The sequence below is a fragment of the Mus pahari genome, chromosome 9 (genome assembly GCF_900095145.1).
Source record: "Mus pahari chromosome 9, PAHARI_EIJ_v1.1, whole genome shotgun sequence".
NCBI lineage: Eukaryota > Metazoa > Chordata > Mammalia > Rodentia > Muridae > Mus > Mus pahari.
Genome location: NC_034598.1, coordinates 19,438,369 through 19,457,368, shown reverse-complemented (window position 1 = coordinate 19,457,368; position 19,000 = coordinate 19,438,369). Strand labels below are relative to the sequence as shown.

Below are 19,000 nucleotides of genomic sequence, written 5' to 3'. Positions count from 1 at the left end.
GAGAGAGAGAGAGAGAGAGAGAGGGAGGGAGGGAGGGAGGAGAGAGAGAATGAATGAATGATAGGTATCATTAGTCCCTCCTCTGTCCCTGTTGTGGCAATTGCTCTATGCCTCCCTACTACTTACCTTCTTTCTGTCCGGTTTATCCCTCTATGGCGTCTTGGGTGAGTTCCCTCCACCTCTCTGGTTCTTGTCCTTGCCTTTGCATCTTGCTAGCTTCTCCTCCTTCACCGACCTCATCTCTCCCCACAGCCTGCTCTTGCCACTTTGCTCTCAGTCTGCATCTGCCCTCAGAAACCATAGCAGAGGGCACAAGTGCCCCTGAGTGGGCTGTAGATGGCTCTCGGTGTCCTTGGGTTAGTTTCAAATGTATATCCAGAGATAGTACAGAACGTACCTTAGAGAGCGTTAGAGGCTAATGACAGACACTGATGGCAGCCCAGCCTGTCTTCCGTTGGCCTAGCTGCTCCTCACTGAGTTCACCGAATGCACTCTCATCAGAATCCACACAAGTTGCCATGGCCTACCCCTGCTAGAATGCACTTAAGTGACCATCCTTTTCTCCTGCAGGCCCCTCAGGTTTACCAGCTCAATTCTAAAAGGTCTATCTTGGTTTCTTTTCCAACCCACATAGTGAAACTTCTGAGTAGAGTTGCAGTGACTATGAAACTTTCTGCTCTCCTGGCTACATTTTCAATTATGTTTCAGTGTCCTGCGATGCTTTGATGCCACATTGTTATGACTCCCCAGGAGTCGGCTTGGCTCATTGCTTTGCTTCTGCTTCCCTTAGAGCTGGGCAGCCTTTCCGACTGATCTGAGCCTGCTGACTCAGATCTCCTAGTCTGCTTCCTGAACTTAAAATGAAGAATTGCCACATTTCCCAGTCAACTAAAGCTTGGATAAAACCCATTCACAAATCATTATTGAGAACAGATTATAGACACATTATTATGCCTGCAACTGTAGTAATTAGAAAAAAATGAAACACTGGAGCTGCTATGGATGGTCTAATATAAATGAGTGTTTAAAATCACAAGGAGTAAATTTTTAAGAATTTTAGCACCTATTTATCGGTGACTCTGAATAGCATGCATTGCAGTTCAAGAACTCAGTCTCAACTCTCTAAGTCATAGGAACACATAGTATGACATGCCTGTGGCCTGAGCATTAGCACATGTTTATAGGAGCCACAGCAGGACCTGTTTGGTATCTCAGTGAAAGCTAAGCCTTCTGGCTACAGAAGAAAACATTCTGTAAGGGTCTGGAAATCAAGAAGGAAGACCCCAGACTCAGTGTGCAAAAACCAAGAGCATTTATTCTGCAGAAACAACCAGCATGCAGGGTCAACAATTCTTTGGAATAGCAAGCCCAGACAAAGACACACAGGCCTTCATATAGGGAACCAGAGACCTCTCTAGAAGGATTAGGTAATCTAAAATTTCACTGGTGGGTCATATTGCTAGGGGCTCACAGGTGGTCGGTGGTCTGCATTCTGTGTCATGAACATTCAACCATGTGATGAAATAGGGCTGCCCAGCGCAGATGGCCCATTCTGAGATATTTCCCCATTTTCATGGTTATCTCCAGGCAATTCTTTAGGAGGGGGTTTTATGATCTCATTCTGGATTTTATGGTCTGTTCCTAGAGCTGGTGTCATCTGACTTAGTTTCTGGGACTTATGGTCTATTCCTGAAGCTGGTGCCTTATGTCCTTGTTTGAAATCAGGCCTGGTCCTTAAATGGAGACAAACAGGGTTTATGTTGTCCTTTCATTTCCGTACACAAAAGAGAGAGAGGAAGGCGGGTTTAAGTGATTGGTAAACTGCACAGATTCCTGTCTTCACTGCCTTGAAAGGATTTACAAAACAGTAAGTAGAGCAGGCACCACTATTTTGTTTATTTTCATTTATTTATTTATTTATTTGGTTTTTCGAGACAGGGTTTCTCTGTGTAGCCTTGGCTGTCCTGGAACTCAGAAATTCACCTGCCTCTGCCTCCCAAGTGCTAGGATAAAAGGCGTGCGCCACCACACCCAGCACTATTTTGTTTTTATAAACTTAAAACAAACAAGAAAAGTAATTTTAACTTCACTAAATTCAAGAGGTAGGAATGAGCAACATGGCATTCCATGACCATGGAATTCACTGTGGTTGAACTGGAGGCTGTGCGGTGCTGCTGAATGTGTAGAGAGATAATGCAGAAGAAGCCGAGGGCATTATGGAACCATGTAGTTTTCCTGGAAAGGGATTTAACAGGCTCTGTGGGAGCCTTGGATGGACATGCCCTGGGGCAGCAGCTTCAGTTTTATGTTTATCCCTGTAAGCAAATAGTAAAGGATTATTGAGAAAATGTCAGCACTGTTTATAGGAGAAATTCAGAAGTAGCTTTAATCTCCACAGAACTCATTTTCCCAAAAGAAAGGAAGTCGGTTTCTAATTCGCATAGATGCTTCTGTCATCTGTGTCTCTCCATGCTCTGGAGATGTTTGCACACCTGTGGGCATTGCATGTTTCTGCATGGAGACACCATGTGGCCTACTAGTGGCCTGGTCATAGTACAAGGTCAAGGAAAGCAGAGGGACTGGGGTTCCTTTTACAGATTAAATTCTTACATACTAAGATGTTAAAAAGATCTTACCCCTTAATTAGTAAGTATATATGGTGTACTTTAGTAATTGACTTATTCGTCTCTTTCATACACATTGAATGGTTAGTTAGGTACAAAGAGCTCTGAGGTACTGTGATTGCAGTCGCAACTAACATGGTCCCTGCTAAGATGAGGGGTTTTACAAAATGAGATATTCATATGTCCAGCTCAATGTATTCTGTAAAAGGAAGATACGTTATTGACAGAGACTGGACAGGATGATAAACTGAGAAAATATTATACAAAGGCTCTAATGCATGAGACCTTTGTAAATACTATTGGAGTATCAGTATAGATGTGGTGCATCAGCAAATATAGGTATAGTATCACTTCTGGTCTCCCAAGCATTGGTTTGTATTCTCTATCTGTAATACAGGCCAGAGTAAGAGATTCTAGTCATTAGTCACTTCAGAGAAAACTTGTCCATGCCACATACTAAGTGGGTAAAAATCAAAATTTCAGTCCAAGTGGTAGTATTTGGAGCTCAGTTTAATCATTGTAACCACAGTACTTTACCTTTGCAACAAATACAAAGACCAATGAAGAAAGATGGCTGAGTTAGCTAGAGAGTTAGGTAGCTCACATATAACAGAGGCCCTGTGAAATATTTTGAATAATTGTGAAGTGTAAGGCTGACGCTAAGCACAAACCTGAGAATGCTTGCTTCAGGGTCAAGGTTCACGCTCATGTCCACACGAGTCTCTGTGCTTCCACAGAGCAAGGGTTGAAGAAAAGCAGCCATGACTAGTTGACTCTAAGGAAGAGATGCCTATCTTCTGTATCCTCCCAGGAGTCATAGTAACAAGAAGAATCTAGGGTGTTCTCTCTCTGTTGCAAAGAGCAGAAGTTAGAATGTAAACCATCAGGACAAAGGGCTTACAAAGGGCTTAACCCAAGTGATTAAAATGTCCCTGGAACTCTGATATAGCGGCCTCTTGTGAGGCTATGACAGTGCCTGGCAAACACAGAAGTGGATGCTCACAGTCAGCTATTGGATGGAACACAGGGCCCCCAATGGAGGAGCTAGAGAAAGTACCCAAGGAGCTGTAGGGGGCTGCAACCCTGTAGGTGCAACAACAATATGAACTAACCAGTACCCCCTGAGCCCGTGTCTCTAGCTGCATATGTAGCAGAAGATGGCCTAATCGGCCATTATTGGGAAGAGAGGCCCCTTGTAAACTATATGACCCAGCACAGGGGAAGGCCAGGGCCAAGAAGTGGGAGTGGGTGGGTAGGGGAGCAGGGGTGGGGGTATAGGGAACTTTCGGGATAGCATTTGAAATGTAAATAAAGAAAATATCTAATAAAAAATAAAGAAGAAAAATAAATAAATAAAATGTCCCTGGATAATGTGAGCTTCAAGCAGATTGGATTCAGAACTGAAATTGGTGACACTGGAACTGAGTTTCCTTGTCCTCTTGGATTTTCCTTATTTGTGTTGACTTTATTCTTCAGTCATGCATTCCTTTGGGCCTGGTACAGCTGACAAAAGTGTGTTACTAGGAGACCCGTTTTCTCCAAAAACATCTAAGAGCTCTATGAATGATGTGTTTACCCCCATGACTGTTTTTGAAACATTCCCAGGGCTACAGAATGAGGCAGCTGTATTGGGTTATACTCTCACCAAGCTGTTAGCTGGAGTTGGGCTGAATTCCTGCTGAGACCTCTGGACATCAATGGGGAAGGAGAGTAGATCTCCCATGTGCCCACAAGAGGTTTTTGACAGTGGCAGACAATAGTTGTTTTCAAATATAATTCATTTGTATTAATTAGACTCATAGAAAACAATCAGCCATTCTTGTTGCTTACTTAATTTTTGTATTTTATTATACTTAACTATGCATGAATTAAAACATTTTGCTTTTTAGCAAAAAATAAAAAGAGGAAATATTTATTACCCTTTTAATTAGATTCTTTATTTCCTTAATACAACTTCCAAAGAACCTAGCTCTCACCTGCTTCCTCTCTTCCTCCATCCAACCCAGAAGTCCTGCCTACTTGCCCAGTGATTAATTCCTTTATTCATTAGGGGATGGTTTACAAGGAGTCACATGTATATGTGACTCATTCCTTGTTCCAGACAACCCCTCCTGGGAAAGCGGAATTAACATCAAAATACAACAGCACCAGGGCCATCCACAACAACCAGTCATAACCATGAAAGAAAATAGTCCACCATGTGTCCAGATAGGTATTAGGTTCAGAGAATGGAATGGGTGAAATTTTACCAAAGGTTCAGATTTTTTTTTGCTGTGAATATATGTTAGAGCACAGAAGGGGGAAATCTTTTATCAGTTTACTAAGTTTATGAGCATTTAGAGACACTAACAAGACCTCATTCTACCACCCCCAGACTCATTTAGCATGTACACACAGAGATACCTACATTGAAAGATCAGGGAGGCTACACAGAGGATACTGATGAACAGTTCCCATAGCTTTTTTTGTGGAATCTAGATTTGTAAGAAAATACTTGCAAGGAAAACATTCGTGCATTTTAAAAGAAGGCTTGTCCGTTTCTTTTCAAATGAGTGATGACTTCATAGCATTTTCTTAGATTTTAAAGATCTTTAAATTCATGGATTTTTAGCTCTTATAATTAGAGGGTCTCTGTCAACTCAGTTAACAAATTGTCCATTCGTTCCAAGTTCCAGCTCAAAGGTTTCCCCCACCACCCTGAGGCAACTTTTATATGGAAATACAAATAAAGCCTGAGTCTCGAAGATAATATATAAGAGATTGCCAACATTGACCTAAATGTATTGTCTTTCTAAATAGCGCAAGGACTCAATTTCATGATATATTAATGGTTTGATTTTTTTAAAAAAGCTTTAAAACAGTTTGTATTTTTATCTTTAATGTAATCTTCATCTTGCTTCAGTTCCATTTCATAGGTATTTTATTATCTGATATAACTAGGAATTTTCTTTAAGCCAAGAGCCTGAGGGAAGGTGTATCCGTGTCCTTGCATTATGATCCTGAAAAGTGGAAACTGTAGACACAGAAGTCTAAAAGAAATGACAGATGGTAAAGAGTATCATGGCCAGGTGCTTCCTCCAGAGTTGTGAAGAAGGGATTCATTCAGTAAAGTCAGAAATATGGAAACCATCTCAGAAGCCATGGGGATGGCCCTGCTCTGCTCTTGTACAGCACATTAATAAAGCACTCTGTTCACTCTTAGATTGGCCGCCTCCAAGATCTGGTCAGGAAGAGTGAACAAGGTCTTGGCTCTGCCGAAGGACTCATTGCTAGTCTTCAGGATTCCCAGCGGAGGCTGCAGAGTGAGCTGGACCTGACAAAAGGCAGGCTAAAGGAGACCAAGGATGCCCTAGTAAATGTTGAGGTAATTGCAGGATTCTGCTGTAATCTAAATGTTTAACGATAAAAATACAGTTGGGCCACTTTACTTAAAGCATCTGTGGGCATCACTGTATATAATTAGTGTATTAGTGCCTAGGACTCCCACTGAAAAGTAATCCAAATGATTTGAGCACAGCTGAAATGGGTCATCTCTTGACTAGGTGTGGAAGATGAAGGCGCTGACAAGGACATCCTCTCTCTTATGTCACTAAGAGGAAACTGTTTTCTTTTTTGTAGCTTTTTGTAGCCCCAGAGATTATTTTGCGTTTAGTCACGGCATTTCCATCTCCACCTTTCTCCATATCATCATCTCATAAGTGTGCTAGTCATACCGGGTTAAGGAGTCTCTTGCTCCGGTGTAGCCTCACTTCAATTAAACTGCATAAACTCATACACAGTTAAACTGTGTGAGCGGTGTTTCCAAATAAGGTTGCATCCTGAGACACGCTCAGTCTTAGCGCTGAGATTTCAGAAATGCTTTTTACAGACACAGTTCAATCCAGGATAGTTAGTATGTGCAAGTTTTTTCCTGGTCAAAGCTGCAGCTTTCATATATATCAAACAAGAGCTTCTCTGTGACTTCCAGGTCTCAGAAGGCTCCACCTTCCCCCTCCCACTCTTAGGAAGTAGAGCAAAGTTTCAGAACCTGTAAAACTAGGCAAACTATAGACGCAGGTTCTTCATGTCCTCCCTCAGGGGTGATCTGGAGTGGGGGCTTCGGTCAGGCGGGATGGTCCTGTGAGGATTCTGCATCTACCACTTACCATGTCACTTGGACAGAGCTGCATTTCCTTCCTGACACTTCAATAGGGCAGAGAGCAGGGTAATAATACTTTTAATATCACAGTTATAATAATTAAAAGGGATGATCTGCATATACTTTAGTGCTCAGCAAAGTGTGCTCACTCAGCTGGCGTTGGTTTGGGTAATAGTATTAGTTTTTAGCTTAAAATTGGTGACATTTCAGGAGTGTGTGTATTTGCTACACTTGCTATTCTGTATATATAATTCTATTCATGGTTTACCTGGGCAATAGTTGAGTATATTTTGAATACCAATAGCATTTTATTTTTGAAATCTTTGACAAAATAGATGGCTTCTGTTTACTTTTCTCTAGTGGCTATATGATAAACAATGCTAATATGACAATGAATTTGCATACAATATATAATTCACTACAATAATATACAATATAGTTGATGTATATGATGCCATACATTGTCTATAACCTCAATGGTAGCAGCTTTCCACATATGGCTGAATGGAATGACCAAATCATATTGAGAGGTGTTGTTTTACATTAGCAAAAGTAAAATGAGGGAGGAAGGTATTTTAAATTGGTGAATCTATTTTGTCGAAAATAGATTATGTGTGGCATGCATGCATGTGTACATGTGTGCCTGCCTGCATGCATGCATGCATTATGTCTATATGGTACCTCAGCTTGATATACACCTTATTCCTAACTTTACTGTATTTTACCCCGTAATTCCAGCCTCAGGGACATCTGAAACATCTGTCCTCTGAGGCCATCTACATTCACATACACATGCCAACACATAGATATGTACACATACACATAATTAAGCCAACACATAGATACATGCACATATACATAATTAAAAATATATCTTAATGCAGAATTTCCTTAAATAGGAAGCGATTTAAGTATAATTAAATTAATGTTTAGTGCTAGCTATTGTGGGAAGATGGTTCCTAGAGGCTGAGTGTTGGGCAAGTACAGGTGCCTGAGCTCAGTTTGGTAATTAGTTTGTTAGCCAAGTCAACAGTGTCCTGTGGGAATTTCAATACGGAAAATAACCTTTAAACTGCTTTACCCTGTGCTATCCCAAAATGCCCATCATAGTGACCAAAGGCTAGCCCAGTGCCTGTTCCTGTTTTGCCAGGTGCTCTTGGGCAGCCACAGAACCCAGAGTGGGCCATCATTGATGCTTCTGTCCAGATAGTCACCTCCAGCCACAGGATCCATGGAATCACTTGATATATGCCAATCTGCAAGGATTTCTCAAGGGCCATGTCGTTAATCATAACACTAAGAGCATGGGCATGTAGTTTCAAGTTACATAAGAAAAACATCCAGTTAACTTAAATTCTTCATAATCCCTTTAATCATGTTGATGGTACACAGATGTAATGATCAGGCTTTGGAGAGGTAGCCTGATTTTCAACAAGAATATGAATTCATTGGAAGAACATGGCAGTATGATGTATGTTTATGATTTTACAAAAGCTTTAATAAACTAACTTTAAACTGTTTAGATGGTATAAGCTTTGATTTAGAAAAATGAAGGAACTTTTCAAATACAGAAAGCGCTCCTTTGATTTTGTTGAACTATTTGACTAATTCTCCTAGCTAGCGTATCAGCGGCTGCCGTGCTGTTCTTCTGTGTTCACGGAGACCAGTCTTCATTTGTCCTTCTGTTCCTCAGGCTGAACTACAACAAGAACGGCATGAGCATGAACAGACACTAGCCACCATGAAGGAAGAAGAGAAGCTGAGGGTGGACAGATTGGCCCATGACCTGGAGATCAAGTGGACTGAAAATCTTAGGTACAATGGGCTCTGCAGCAGGGTCTCGCGTGGGAAGTATTCCTGTGGTAGCCTCCTTAAACGATGTGCTAGTGCTGTTGTAAGTTAATTTTTCTCATGATTAAATGCAGAGGATTTAGAGGTCTTTTTTTCCCCTGCTTGAATTCAGTTTCAGTTTTTAAATTTAATTTTCTTGAGTACAAAAATGCAGAGAAGTGACATGAAATTAGAAGATTGATTCATTCTTCTCATGCCTAGTCTACGGATGGTAAATAAGTGCTCTTGGTCAAGTGACCAGGTTCCTGTAAGTTAGCCCAGTGGCACTCAGACTCACAGGCCTGAGGATTAAATGGGCTTTTAGAAACCCTGTGAGCCCCAGAGAATATTTCCTGAGAGAAACGACTCTCTTTACGAAGCAGATGCCTACGATTTATTACAGACAAGAGTGCTCCAAGCTTCGCCAGGAGTTGAGGCTTCAACACGAAGAAGATAAAAAGTCTGCCATGTCTCAACTGTTGCAGCTGAAGGAGAGAGAGAAAAATGCCGCCAGGGACTCATGGCAGAAGAAGGTGGAAGACCTCTTAAACCAGGTAGACAAGTCTGCGCCTGCTCCTCTCCTTGGCACTCTCTAGCTGGAGAAACACAGCCCGCTGCATGTTAACTCACTGTATTTTACTTTCCATAGGACAGACTTAAAACATTGTAAATGTTTTAAGACTGGAAACATAGTCACATGAAACAGTATGCTAAGTAAATCAGTTGTGTATGTGATCCCAGATTCTGAGAAGAATTTGTAACTTTTCAGTTTGATATTTGAGCAGAACACATGGGCTTTAAATGGGAAAGTCAGCTAGTTCTTGACAATGTAAAATCATTTCATTTCTAGCCCTTTAGATGCCATCTGGGCAACAGAAGATATTCAGTGGCAGTGTCCTGATTTCCTAAAACTGTTTACCCAAGCGAGCGATTCGTATCGGTTTCTCTGATGGTTTTATGCCTTAAGTGCTGAGACAGTATAGCATAAAGAAAAAGTGGTTGTGTGTTTAGATCTAGATGGTTTCCAGAACGTTTATAACTATCATTAAACTAATTTAGACATTTCTCTCTTTATGAACTTTTTGCACTCTCCTGGTTAAACAAATAATTAACTAGACCCAATGGTATGCATCACCAAGCAAGGTGATCCTGATAAACTAGTAATGAAATAGACTGACTGTGTGCCTCACCATGCAAGGACAGAACTAAGGCATGAAGCAACTCCTACGTGAATGCTAAAAAATCTACAAATATCTTAGTGTTTTCTTTCTGTTTATGATTGTGAGGAATTTCAAAATGGAATGCAAAGTAGGCTTTCTTTAAGCTAATTTTTACATATGGAGAAACATGTATTGCCATTTCAGGAATGGTTGAAGCCTGCCCATTTCTCTCTGGTTTCCATAATTTAAAATGGAGATCTGAATAAAAAACAATGTGTGTGTGTGTGTGTGTGTGTGTGTGTGTGCGCGTGCGCGCGCTTCCAATCATTTGAAGCCTTTTAAATAAGAACAAGTAAACAACTCCTCCTTGAGGTTGGCATCACATTGGTGCAGTTTGCTAGTGGCCTTCTGAAAATTGCCTTTAATTTCTTATTTAGGGACCCAAAGTGGTAGGTTTTCCTGGGCAGACTCCCCCTAACCTTCTGTCACATTCCCTGGCAAGGGATAGTGATTCAATTATGGATTAATATGGAAACCATCCCTAAAACCTCTCTATTTTTCAGCCAGGAAGTGTTGAACACAAATGTTTTAGGGACTGTTTGTATTGTAAAGAAATTTCACCATATTCCCCATCATTTTTCCTTAAATTTATTTGTATTCTTTTGTGATTATTTGTGTGTGCATTCCTATGTGCATTGTGCATGTGTGCAGTGCAGAAGGCAGCTTGCAGGATTCAGCTCTCTCCTTCCACCATGTCGACTCCGGGGAGTGAACCCACGTCATGTCGACTCCGGGGAGTGAACCCATGTCATCAGACTTGATGGCAGACTCCGTTGCTGATCCTTTCTTGCATTAAGTTGTCGGAGATCATCCTTGTTCTGTTTTTTCTCTTCCCTCCTTCCTTTCTTTTCTTCCTTACTTTTCTTCCTTGTGTCTCTTCAGTGCTTATTACTAAGAGGTTTCCTTTTAATATTTCATTTTCCCCACTTTATATCCCATGATTATATTTTAACTTATTTTAGTTCTCATTGATTTCATCATTGATGATGATGGTGGTGGTGGTGATGATGGTGTAGGGTCTTACTATGTTGCCCAGGTTGATCTTGAACTCCTGGCTCAAGTTCTCTTTCTTCCTTAGACTCCCAAGTATCCAGGCCTACTGTTCTGTGCCAGGCTAAAGTATTGGCCAGCACAGGCTCTACTTTCTGGAATAGTGTATACATCACAATTGACAAAGAAAACAACTAGGTTCTGATACAGCTATAATATCTAGAAAGTTATCAAGAAAACACTTGACTGTATTTTCTGTTTTTAATGCTAAAATGCTATCACTTATTCACTTATTTCCATCTTAAGATGGATTTTTTGTAGTTCATTTATTCATCTCCACTCAGAACATTAGCTGACAAATTAAAAATCTGATCCAACATAATTATAAGGTGAATGGTTTATCTTGACTCACAGTTGTACAGATTCCAGCCTATACTTGGGTAGATCCATTACTTGTAAGGCCTCTGGTGCGGTGCCAGGACATCAATGGCTGGAAGCATTGAGTCACAGAGAAGTCATAGAGAAGACTTCAGGGACAGGAAACAGAAAGGAAGTGGAGAGGGGTCCCATGGTCTCCTCTTCACTTATCCCCAGTGATATAAAGCTGTGTGCCAGGCCACATCTCTCAAAAGCTCTACCTCTCTCAATAACACCACCCTAAGAGCCAAGTCTCTATCACATGGGTTTTCAGAAGACATTTACCATCTAAACCATTGCACTGCAACCCAAATGCAAGGGTGAGAAAAGAATAAAGCAGGAATTCCATTTCCAGATGTGAGAGACAGGAGAGGAGGGCTGGAGCGATGGCTCAGCTGTTAAAGGCTAGGCTCACACCCAAAATATAAGAAGAAATAGGAAAGGAAGGAATTATTCTGAACTGCAAGGCAGATACAGTGAGATCTAAAGGCTTGCAAAGCAACTCTTCATTCCTCTGCCCTCTAAATGCTGCTGTAGCTGAGGTCCCAGCTTCCAGAGACAATGAGACACTGGGTTACCAGTCCAGCCCCTAAAGCTTTGGAACTTCACCACCCCCAACCCCAACCCCAACCCTAACCCCAGCTTTTGGTGGAGCTCTTCTGGCTTGTTAACAGTGAGGCACAGGGTCTGGTCTTTAGAAACCAGGAAGACAGATGATTCACTCTCAGGGACATTCTCCCACACACACACACACACTTCTTTGTGTTTTGTTTTATTTTCTTTGAGACAGGGTCTCACTATACAACTCTGCCTGTCCTGGAACTCTCTATGTCGACTAGGCTGGCCTCAGACTCAGAGAGAGAGAGAGAGATGCCTAACGGTGCTGGAATTAAAGGCATGCCACCATGTCCTTCCTTCTTCCCAAATAATAGTGCCTAGCTACTGCTGTCAGAACTCCTTGGCCCTTGTTTGCTGGTCATGCTCATGTAGTACGCAGTCCTCAGGTATATTTCAGTACTGTCTTTAAAACCTGCTTTCTTATGTTTACATTATAGATAGGCTTGGGATTTTCAAAATCTTTATATTCTAATTAGTTTTTGTTTAACAATTGGATCTTTTAAGTTGTTTGTCTCTTCTTTAAAACATTTTTTTTCTTTTTAGATTTTTGAAGTATATATGAATGTTTAGCTCAAATGTATGTCTGTGCAGCACATACCTGCCTGGTGCTAGTAGAGGTAATAAGAAAGTATCAGATCCTCCTTCAAAGGGAATTATGGGTAGATATGAGCAGCCATGTGGGCGCTGGGAATCAAACCCAGGTCCTCTGTAAGAAAACCAGGTATTCTTAACCACTGCGCCATCTGTACAACCTCCATATCTTCCCTTCTTTCACTTTACTATGACCGCCAATGCAGACCTTCAGAACTACTTGGAAATCACTTAGCTCAATATTCAATTCCTTTTCTTAAGTTCTATTTTCTGTAAGACTCAAGTACAGAAACAACTGTCAGCAAAGGTCATAGCTTTGTGAAAGGTGTGACCATCACTCCAGTTTTCAGTGCTGTGACCTTGTTTTCTGCCTGAGCCCTTCTTTTGGGGGGGGGGAGGGAGGGCTTACTGTCCCTGTTTCCAACAACCGCTTATTTCCCCAGCATCCCCTTAGTGTTCTCTAACGTGACTGACCGCTCTCTGCACCTGTCCACTTTTCTTTCTGAAAAGGCCTATTTATACTAATACAGGTTTTCCCTGTGTGCAGCTCAGACTCCAGCCTTGCCATAAACCACTTCCAGGATTGCCATAAACCATTTCTGGATTGGGGCAGCTCCCTCACTCCTTGGTACCAATAGTCCTGTCTTAGCCTGGGCTATGCTGGCGGCATGCCGTAGATGCTAGCTTTTGAACATAAATGTTTCTCATGGCTCTGCTCAAGGTCTCACTTTCTAATACCATCCCACTGAATGGTAGGAAGTCAACAGAGGAGTTGGTAAGCTGGGGGCACAAACATCCAGTCCATAGTTTTTGAGGATCCCAGTATGTCTTGTAATGTTCATAGCTCTGTATGTAAGTGACCTCCAGTGTCAATTCCAAAGGTGTGGTGTCTTCCACCATTCAGTTCTAGTAAACTGTGTCCTAGAATATCTTAGTCATCCACCTTTTAAAAGTATGTTAAGCACTTATGTGTATGAATTCTTTTTGCTTTGCATGTATGTATACCTCATGTGTGTGCTTGTGGGTGAGCATTAGATCCCCTGAAATTGGAGTTACAGATGGTTGTGAACACCGTGTGAGTTTGGGGACCTGAACCCTGAGTGCTCTGCAAAAGCAGCAAGTGATTTTAACTTCTGAGCCAGCTCTCTGCCCCCTCTTCAACCTTGTGACATTGGAAAACAGCATTACAGTCTCTAAAGGTCATGCTAGAAAAGAGAATTTAAAAGATATAAAATTGCTTCGTTTTTTTTTTTCTTTATAGTCCTGATTTCCAATGATTATCTCAAGACAGTGGTAATACCAAAAGGTCAAGGCAATTTTGTGGTTTTCATCTGCCCTTTGGAGAAAGCTGTGCCTTGCAGCCATTTGCGTGCAAGACCTGAGTAGTTAGGTTGCGGCTCTCTGAAGGACTTTAGAACAGCAGTGGCCCTTCTGTGCCTTTGGTAGCAGTCATATTTTACCCCAGACTCAGGTCACACGTTCTAGCCTCAAGTAACCTGCACAGGTAAGTGACCAGCCCACAGATCCATCAGATAATTTTAGGATTATCTAATCCTGTTATTATCTAATCCTATTAATATCCTGACTATCTAATATGTGCAGCTCATTTACACTGTGTCTTAAATTTCTCCTCAGAACTGTTTTTTGTGCGCATGTTATAATTAATGCTCTGTGTTTCACACTCCATTTTATTCCTCCTCTCTGACTCAGTCAGCTTCTGAACGTCCCCTCTCTTCTTGTGATCTTTCCTCATAGCGGCACTCTCTGGGTGAAGCTTTGCATAAGTCTATCAACAATGTAAGTGAGCGGCACTTACAGTTTGTGCACAAGGCATGTTGCCCTTTTGGTTTTGCATAACAACATTGCTTTGAAGCTTTAACTTATACAAAAATAGACTTTGGCGCACAATGTAAGATTTTTTTTGGGTTTTTTTTTTTTGGCATATGGTTACTAATGATCTCTAACCTTCAACCATTCATTTGTGTATGTATGTACATCTACCATATTGTCTTATTAAGTGTATTTCATGATGAAGCTAAGCTAATTTTCAACTTACATATAAAATTCATTATTTTAATGTTAACCTTGAAAGGCATATTAATATCCCTGAAAATGTTGATTACCAGAAAATATGAATAAATACAAAGTATGTTTTCTTTAGTTAAAAATTTATTTTTAAAGAAAGCATTAATAGACTTTACTTAAAAGGAATAAGTATTTGGGAAAGTTCATGAAATTTACATATATTATATCTTTTAATGTTATAAATTTTAACACATGAGGTAAATCCCTTTCCTAATAATTGGCAAAAGAATTATTTTTTACTTTTATGTAGACAGGCGTGCAGAGATTAAGCTTCAAAATAATCATTCATATGTTTCTCTTTATCTTTGAAGAAAATAATGAGATTTATCTGCATATCAGATCCCATTAATACCTTGTCCTTGTTTATAAACTTACAGAGCTGAGTGTCTCTGAGTGTGTTCCTTGGCTCCCTCATGTCTCAGGGCTGAGGTCAGTACATTTCTTCTGAAAAGGCCTGTGGTGATGCATGCCTTTCCTCAGGTAGTGGAGGATGAGAATGATAAAGGTGGCCACTGCCTTTGCTGCTGTCCTGTGACACACTCACTCACTGGCATGTCAGGCAGCTAGGCAGCTGTGTTCCTGTGTACCTATTCCTAAGCAGAATGTAGCCAGACCACGCTTTCCCAGAAAGATCAAAGTTTGAGTCTAAATTTGTCCTGTGAAACTTGAATATTTTCATTTTCTACTATCTGAGAAAAGTCAACTTCCCTATCAAATAAGTTAAAAAATCAATATGACTAGCTTAATTTTCTTAATACATTTTAAAATAAATGACCAGGTATATTTATCTCAATTTTGATGAGCAAGAAAGACTACATATAAACATTCTTGTTAACATTAAAATCACATAGCTTAGAGTAATAATTTTGACCTGATCATTTCAGTTTTCAGATCAATATCCAAATTCTTTTGTGTATTTGTTGATTAAGTTAAGAACCCAAATAGAATGTGACTGTTGTCTAAATGGATTACGTTGTTTCTCAGAACATTTTGATAACATAATTATTCCCCTCAGTGGTTAAAAATACACTAATTAAATAAAAACTAGATCATCAACTTAATATAAGTGAAAGTACATTATTTTAAATGTCTATTCGTACCTGGATGGAAATATCTTTATATATCCCCTAAGGAAAACAATAGCATTAAACATTATTAAACAATCCTCATTTAATTAGACTCCAGATGTGAGTGACATCATAGTTGTCCTTGGTCACTTTTCACCCTCATCCTGCATAACCAACCTGAATTGTTAGCGTGTAGCACCCTCATCCATACATTGACCCAGCTTCCCAGGTGGAAGTTCATGCTTAGCAAGAGGTGGCTTCTCATAGGCCATCCTTAAAAACATCCCCTGATTGCTAATACATCTCTTCTCTACAGATGCTTTGTAGTCTGTTTTAGTTAAGATTGAGACACTAACTGGGAGTGTCATTTATAGCATCTCTGGGAAAATTAAGAAGTGTCCCTGTGGCTCCTAATTGCTAATTTTAGTTTAGAACCTTCCAAGAAAACCCTTTCCTGGAATTGCCAAACAGAACTTTTTCAGACTGGCCATAATTTCATTATCTAAAATATATTTTCTTTTTAAAAATAAGTTTTTAACTGAAATATGATTTTATTGCTTTCCTTCTCTATGGAGTCTTTTATAATAACAAATCAATAGTCTTTAAAAAAAAAAGTGTTAAAATGTCTCAGTGCCAATAATCTATAATTGTTCATGAAAATGTATGTAAACCATTGACATAGTGATAAATTATTCTTATTGTTCTCCACTAAGCCTAAGTTAGCAGTTTTTAGTGTTGTTTTCAATGCTTAAAAGAACCAAACTTCATCCTTTTTCCAGTTAACGTGGTATGACTTTCAGTAGTCCTAGTTAGGTACCAGTGATAAAAGAGGGGCTCATCTTTAAATCTCAGCAGCATCTGAAGTGTGCTGACACTGAAGAAATGGAGAAAGGCAAGGACCAGTGACCGCCATCGGCAATGCCATTGCAATCACTAGGGAGATTTCCTGTGCCTGTAATCACAGCGATTGGGAGGAGAGGTGGAAAGGTCAGGGGTTCTAGGCCAGCACCCTAGGATACAGGACAACAACAATTTTGAAAATAAAAAAAAAAAAGAACAGAGCGAAAATTCTGTAAATGGTGACCCACACCTATCAGTCCGAGACCAGCCTAGGTAATACTGTGAGACCCTGGCTCATAAGCTACAGGCAAACAAAGCAAGGAAAACATGAGTCATGTATCTGCATACCGTGTATAACGTATCAATGCCATTTTAGAGGGGAGAGAAAACATAAAAGCATAAACTCACTGTTCTCTCTAAAGGGGGAAAAAAATCACTTAACATCATGTAAAGCCCAGGGTGCACTCATCTTGAGGGGGTCACCCAGAGCTGGCTCTGTAAATTCTACTTCGTCAACACCTGCACCTTCATGACCTCATACCCACAATGGTATTTTCTTTTCCCTCTGACACATTTGGGACATGTGACTCCATCAGTGGCTCCAAGCATTAAGTACTGAGTTGTTGGTTTTTTTTTTTTTTTAAATGTGCCCAGAGTCCACCTAGAAACTTTGGTATATAGGACATAAATCACTATTTTATCAGATAGATTATATTTGGTGAAAACTATCAGTTTATACTTTCTTATAAATCAAGCAAAACGAAATATGTTATTCTATCGAGACACACTGAACTACATCTCCAGCCTGAGTCTCTCTGCCTGGTGCACTCCAGAGTGTATTCCATATACAGTGTACACTCTGGTAATTGGAGACAAACCTGTTGATCAGCCTGGATCTAGTTCTAATGCACAGAACCAGAATCTCAGAGGGTCAGGAGATTAACACACAGCTAGATTCAGGAGTCATTTTCTATCTCTTGAGGATAGACTGTGTATTTTGTGTGTTCTTTAACTCCAGTGATAAGGCTGAAGAAGGAGGGGACTAAAAACCCGACATCACATTAAAAACAAAGTCGGTAGGTTAATGTCATGCCTGGTACCCTGTCACGGCAGCAACCTTAGATTTGAACTGTTTACTTTTAGAGTTAATGGCACAATCTAAATGTATTAGAATCCTGTTACTTACTAAATGACTAGGTTTGTTCTGGTGTTCACGCTGAGCTGCTTCCACGTGCACATAGTAAAGGCCGGAGCACATGGGCAGGGCTCCAGAGAGGCAAAGCCTCCTCCTAGAAAACAAATCACATATCCTAATGTGTTTTCTCTGTGGCATTTCTACAAAATTCTGTCTTTAATACCATATTTTCTAAAAGAGAGTCCAACTTTTCTTTCCAAAGCTATTGTTAAGTGATGGAGACCAGAGAATGGCAATTGCTGTCAGCACAGTTAAATTTTTTAAATTGTTTACAAAATATAGAACATGTTACTTGACAACACATGTATCGACTTGTAAGAATTTTTAAAATAGCCCGGCATGGTAGCAGACGCCTTTAATCCCAGCACTCGGGAGGCAGAGGCAGGCAGATTTCTGAGTTCGAGGCCAGCCTGGTCTATAGAGTGAGTTCCAGGACAGCCAGGGCTATACAGAGAAACCCTCTCTCGAGAAATAAAAAAGAATTTTTAAAATAAGGATTAATTTTTGTGCACTAAGGATTCTCGTGTTTCTTTAAAACGGGGCTGGCAAGATGGCTTAGCAGCTAAGATCACTGGCTGTTTTTCCAGAAAACCTGCATTCAATTCCTAGCACCCTCATGGCAGCTCACCACCCTCTGTAACCCTAGTGACAGGAGACTCTTTGGGCCTCTTCAGCATTGCACACAGGTGGTGTGCCCAGACATAACAAGCAGGCAAAGCACACACACACACACATACACACACACACACACACACACACACACACACACACACATACAATAAATCCCTTAAAAAATAAATGGATAAAATGTTGAAAGTTGATAACAGATAAAGATGCAAATACCATGCAGTACTTAATTTGAGTACAATATATAAATCAAATCAATTGCAGTTTCTCATTCACTATTCAACAAGTAACTTTGTAGATTTTATGTACTCTATAACAGTATTATTGATCAAAGTTGTCCAAAGATTTAGTGCAGACCCCACCCTTGGTTTATTTTATTTTGAATTAAAGCTCTTTGATATTATTATGCAGTTTATACCTAATTAAACTCTGATGCTCAAGTAATTGCTAATAAATTGTTAGTTCATTTCACACTGCTTTAAAACATTAGTTTGTATTACACTGCTTTGCTCATTATCTGTCCTTTCTAATGGTATGCAACTTTCCCACAAAATAAAGGCTGATTTCCTTATCGCTGCCTTACTAATAAGTTTATTTGCAGCGCTGAAGTGCATGATACGGCTTTCTGCGTATAATTCATGTTGCTGCATTGAACATGAATGTGAATACTTTAGCGTTTGTGTGTTTCCAATATTAAGAATACTAAATTAGTATATTTGCCTACTAATTTGCATGGTGTCTGTCTATACAATGTCTAT

At 40.1% G+C, this 19,000-nt stretch overlaps 1 protein-coding gene across 8 annotated transcripts in view; it reads left to right on the top strand.

The window, feature by feature from the left end:
* The window catches only part of Fam184a (family with sequence similarity 184 member A), a 113,625-nt gene that overhangs the window by 68,814 nt on the left and 25,811 nt on the right, over positions 1–19,000 (top strand). For 5 of the 8 annotated variants that reach the window (XM_029542397.1, XM_029542396.1, XM_029542398.1 and 2 more), the window contains exons 7-10: positions 5,827–5,988; positions 8,456–8,577; positions 8,996–9,146; positions 14,184–14,225. In XM_029542397.1, the coding sequence (XP_029398257.1) occupies positions 5,827–5,988; positions 8,456–8,577; positions 8,996–9,146; positions 14,184–14,225 (477 nt within the window). The remainder of the gene's footprint in view (positions 1–5,826; positions 5,989–8,455; positions 8,578–8,995; positions 9,147–14,183; positions 14,226–19,000) is intronic. The other 3 variants (XM_029542400.1, XM_029542399.1, XM_021204838.2) reach the window with 1 other exon arrangement.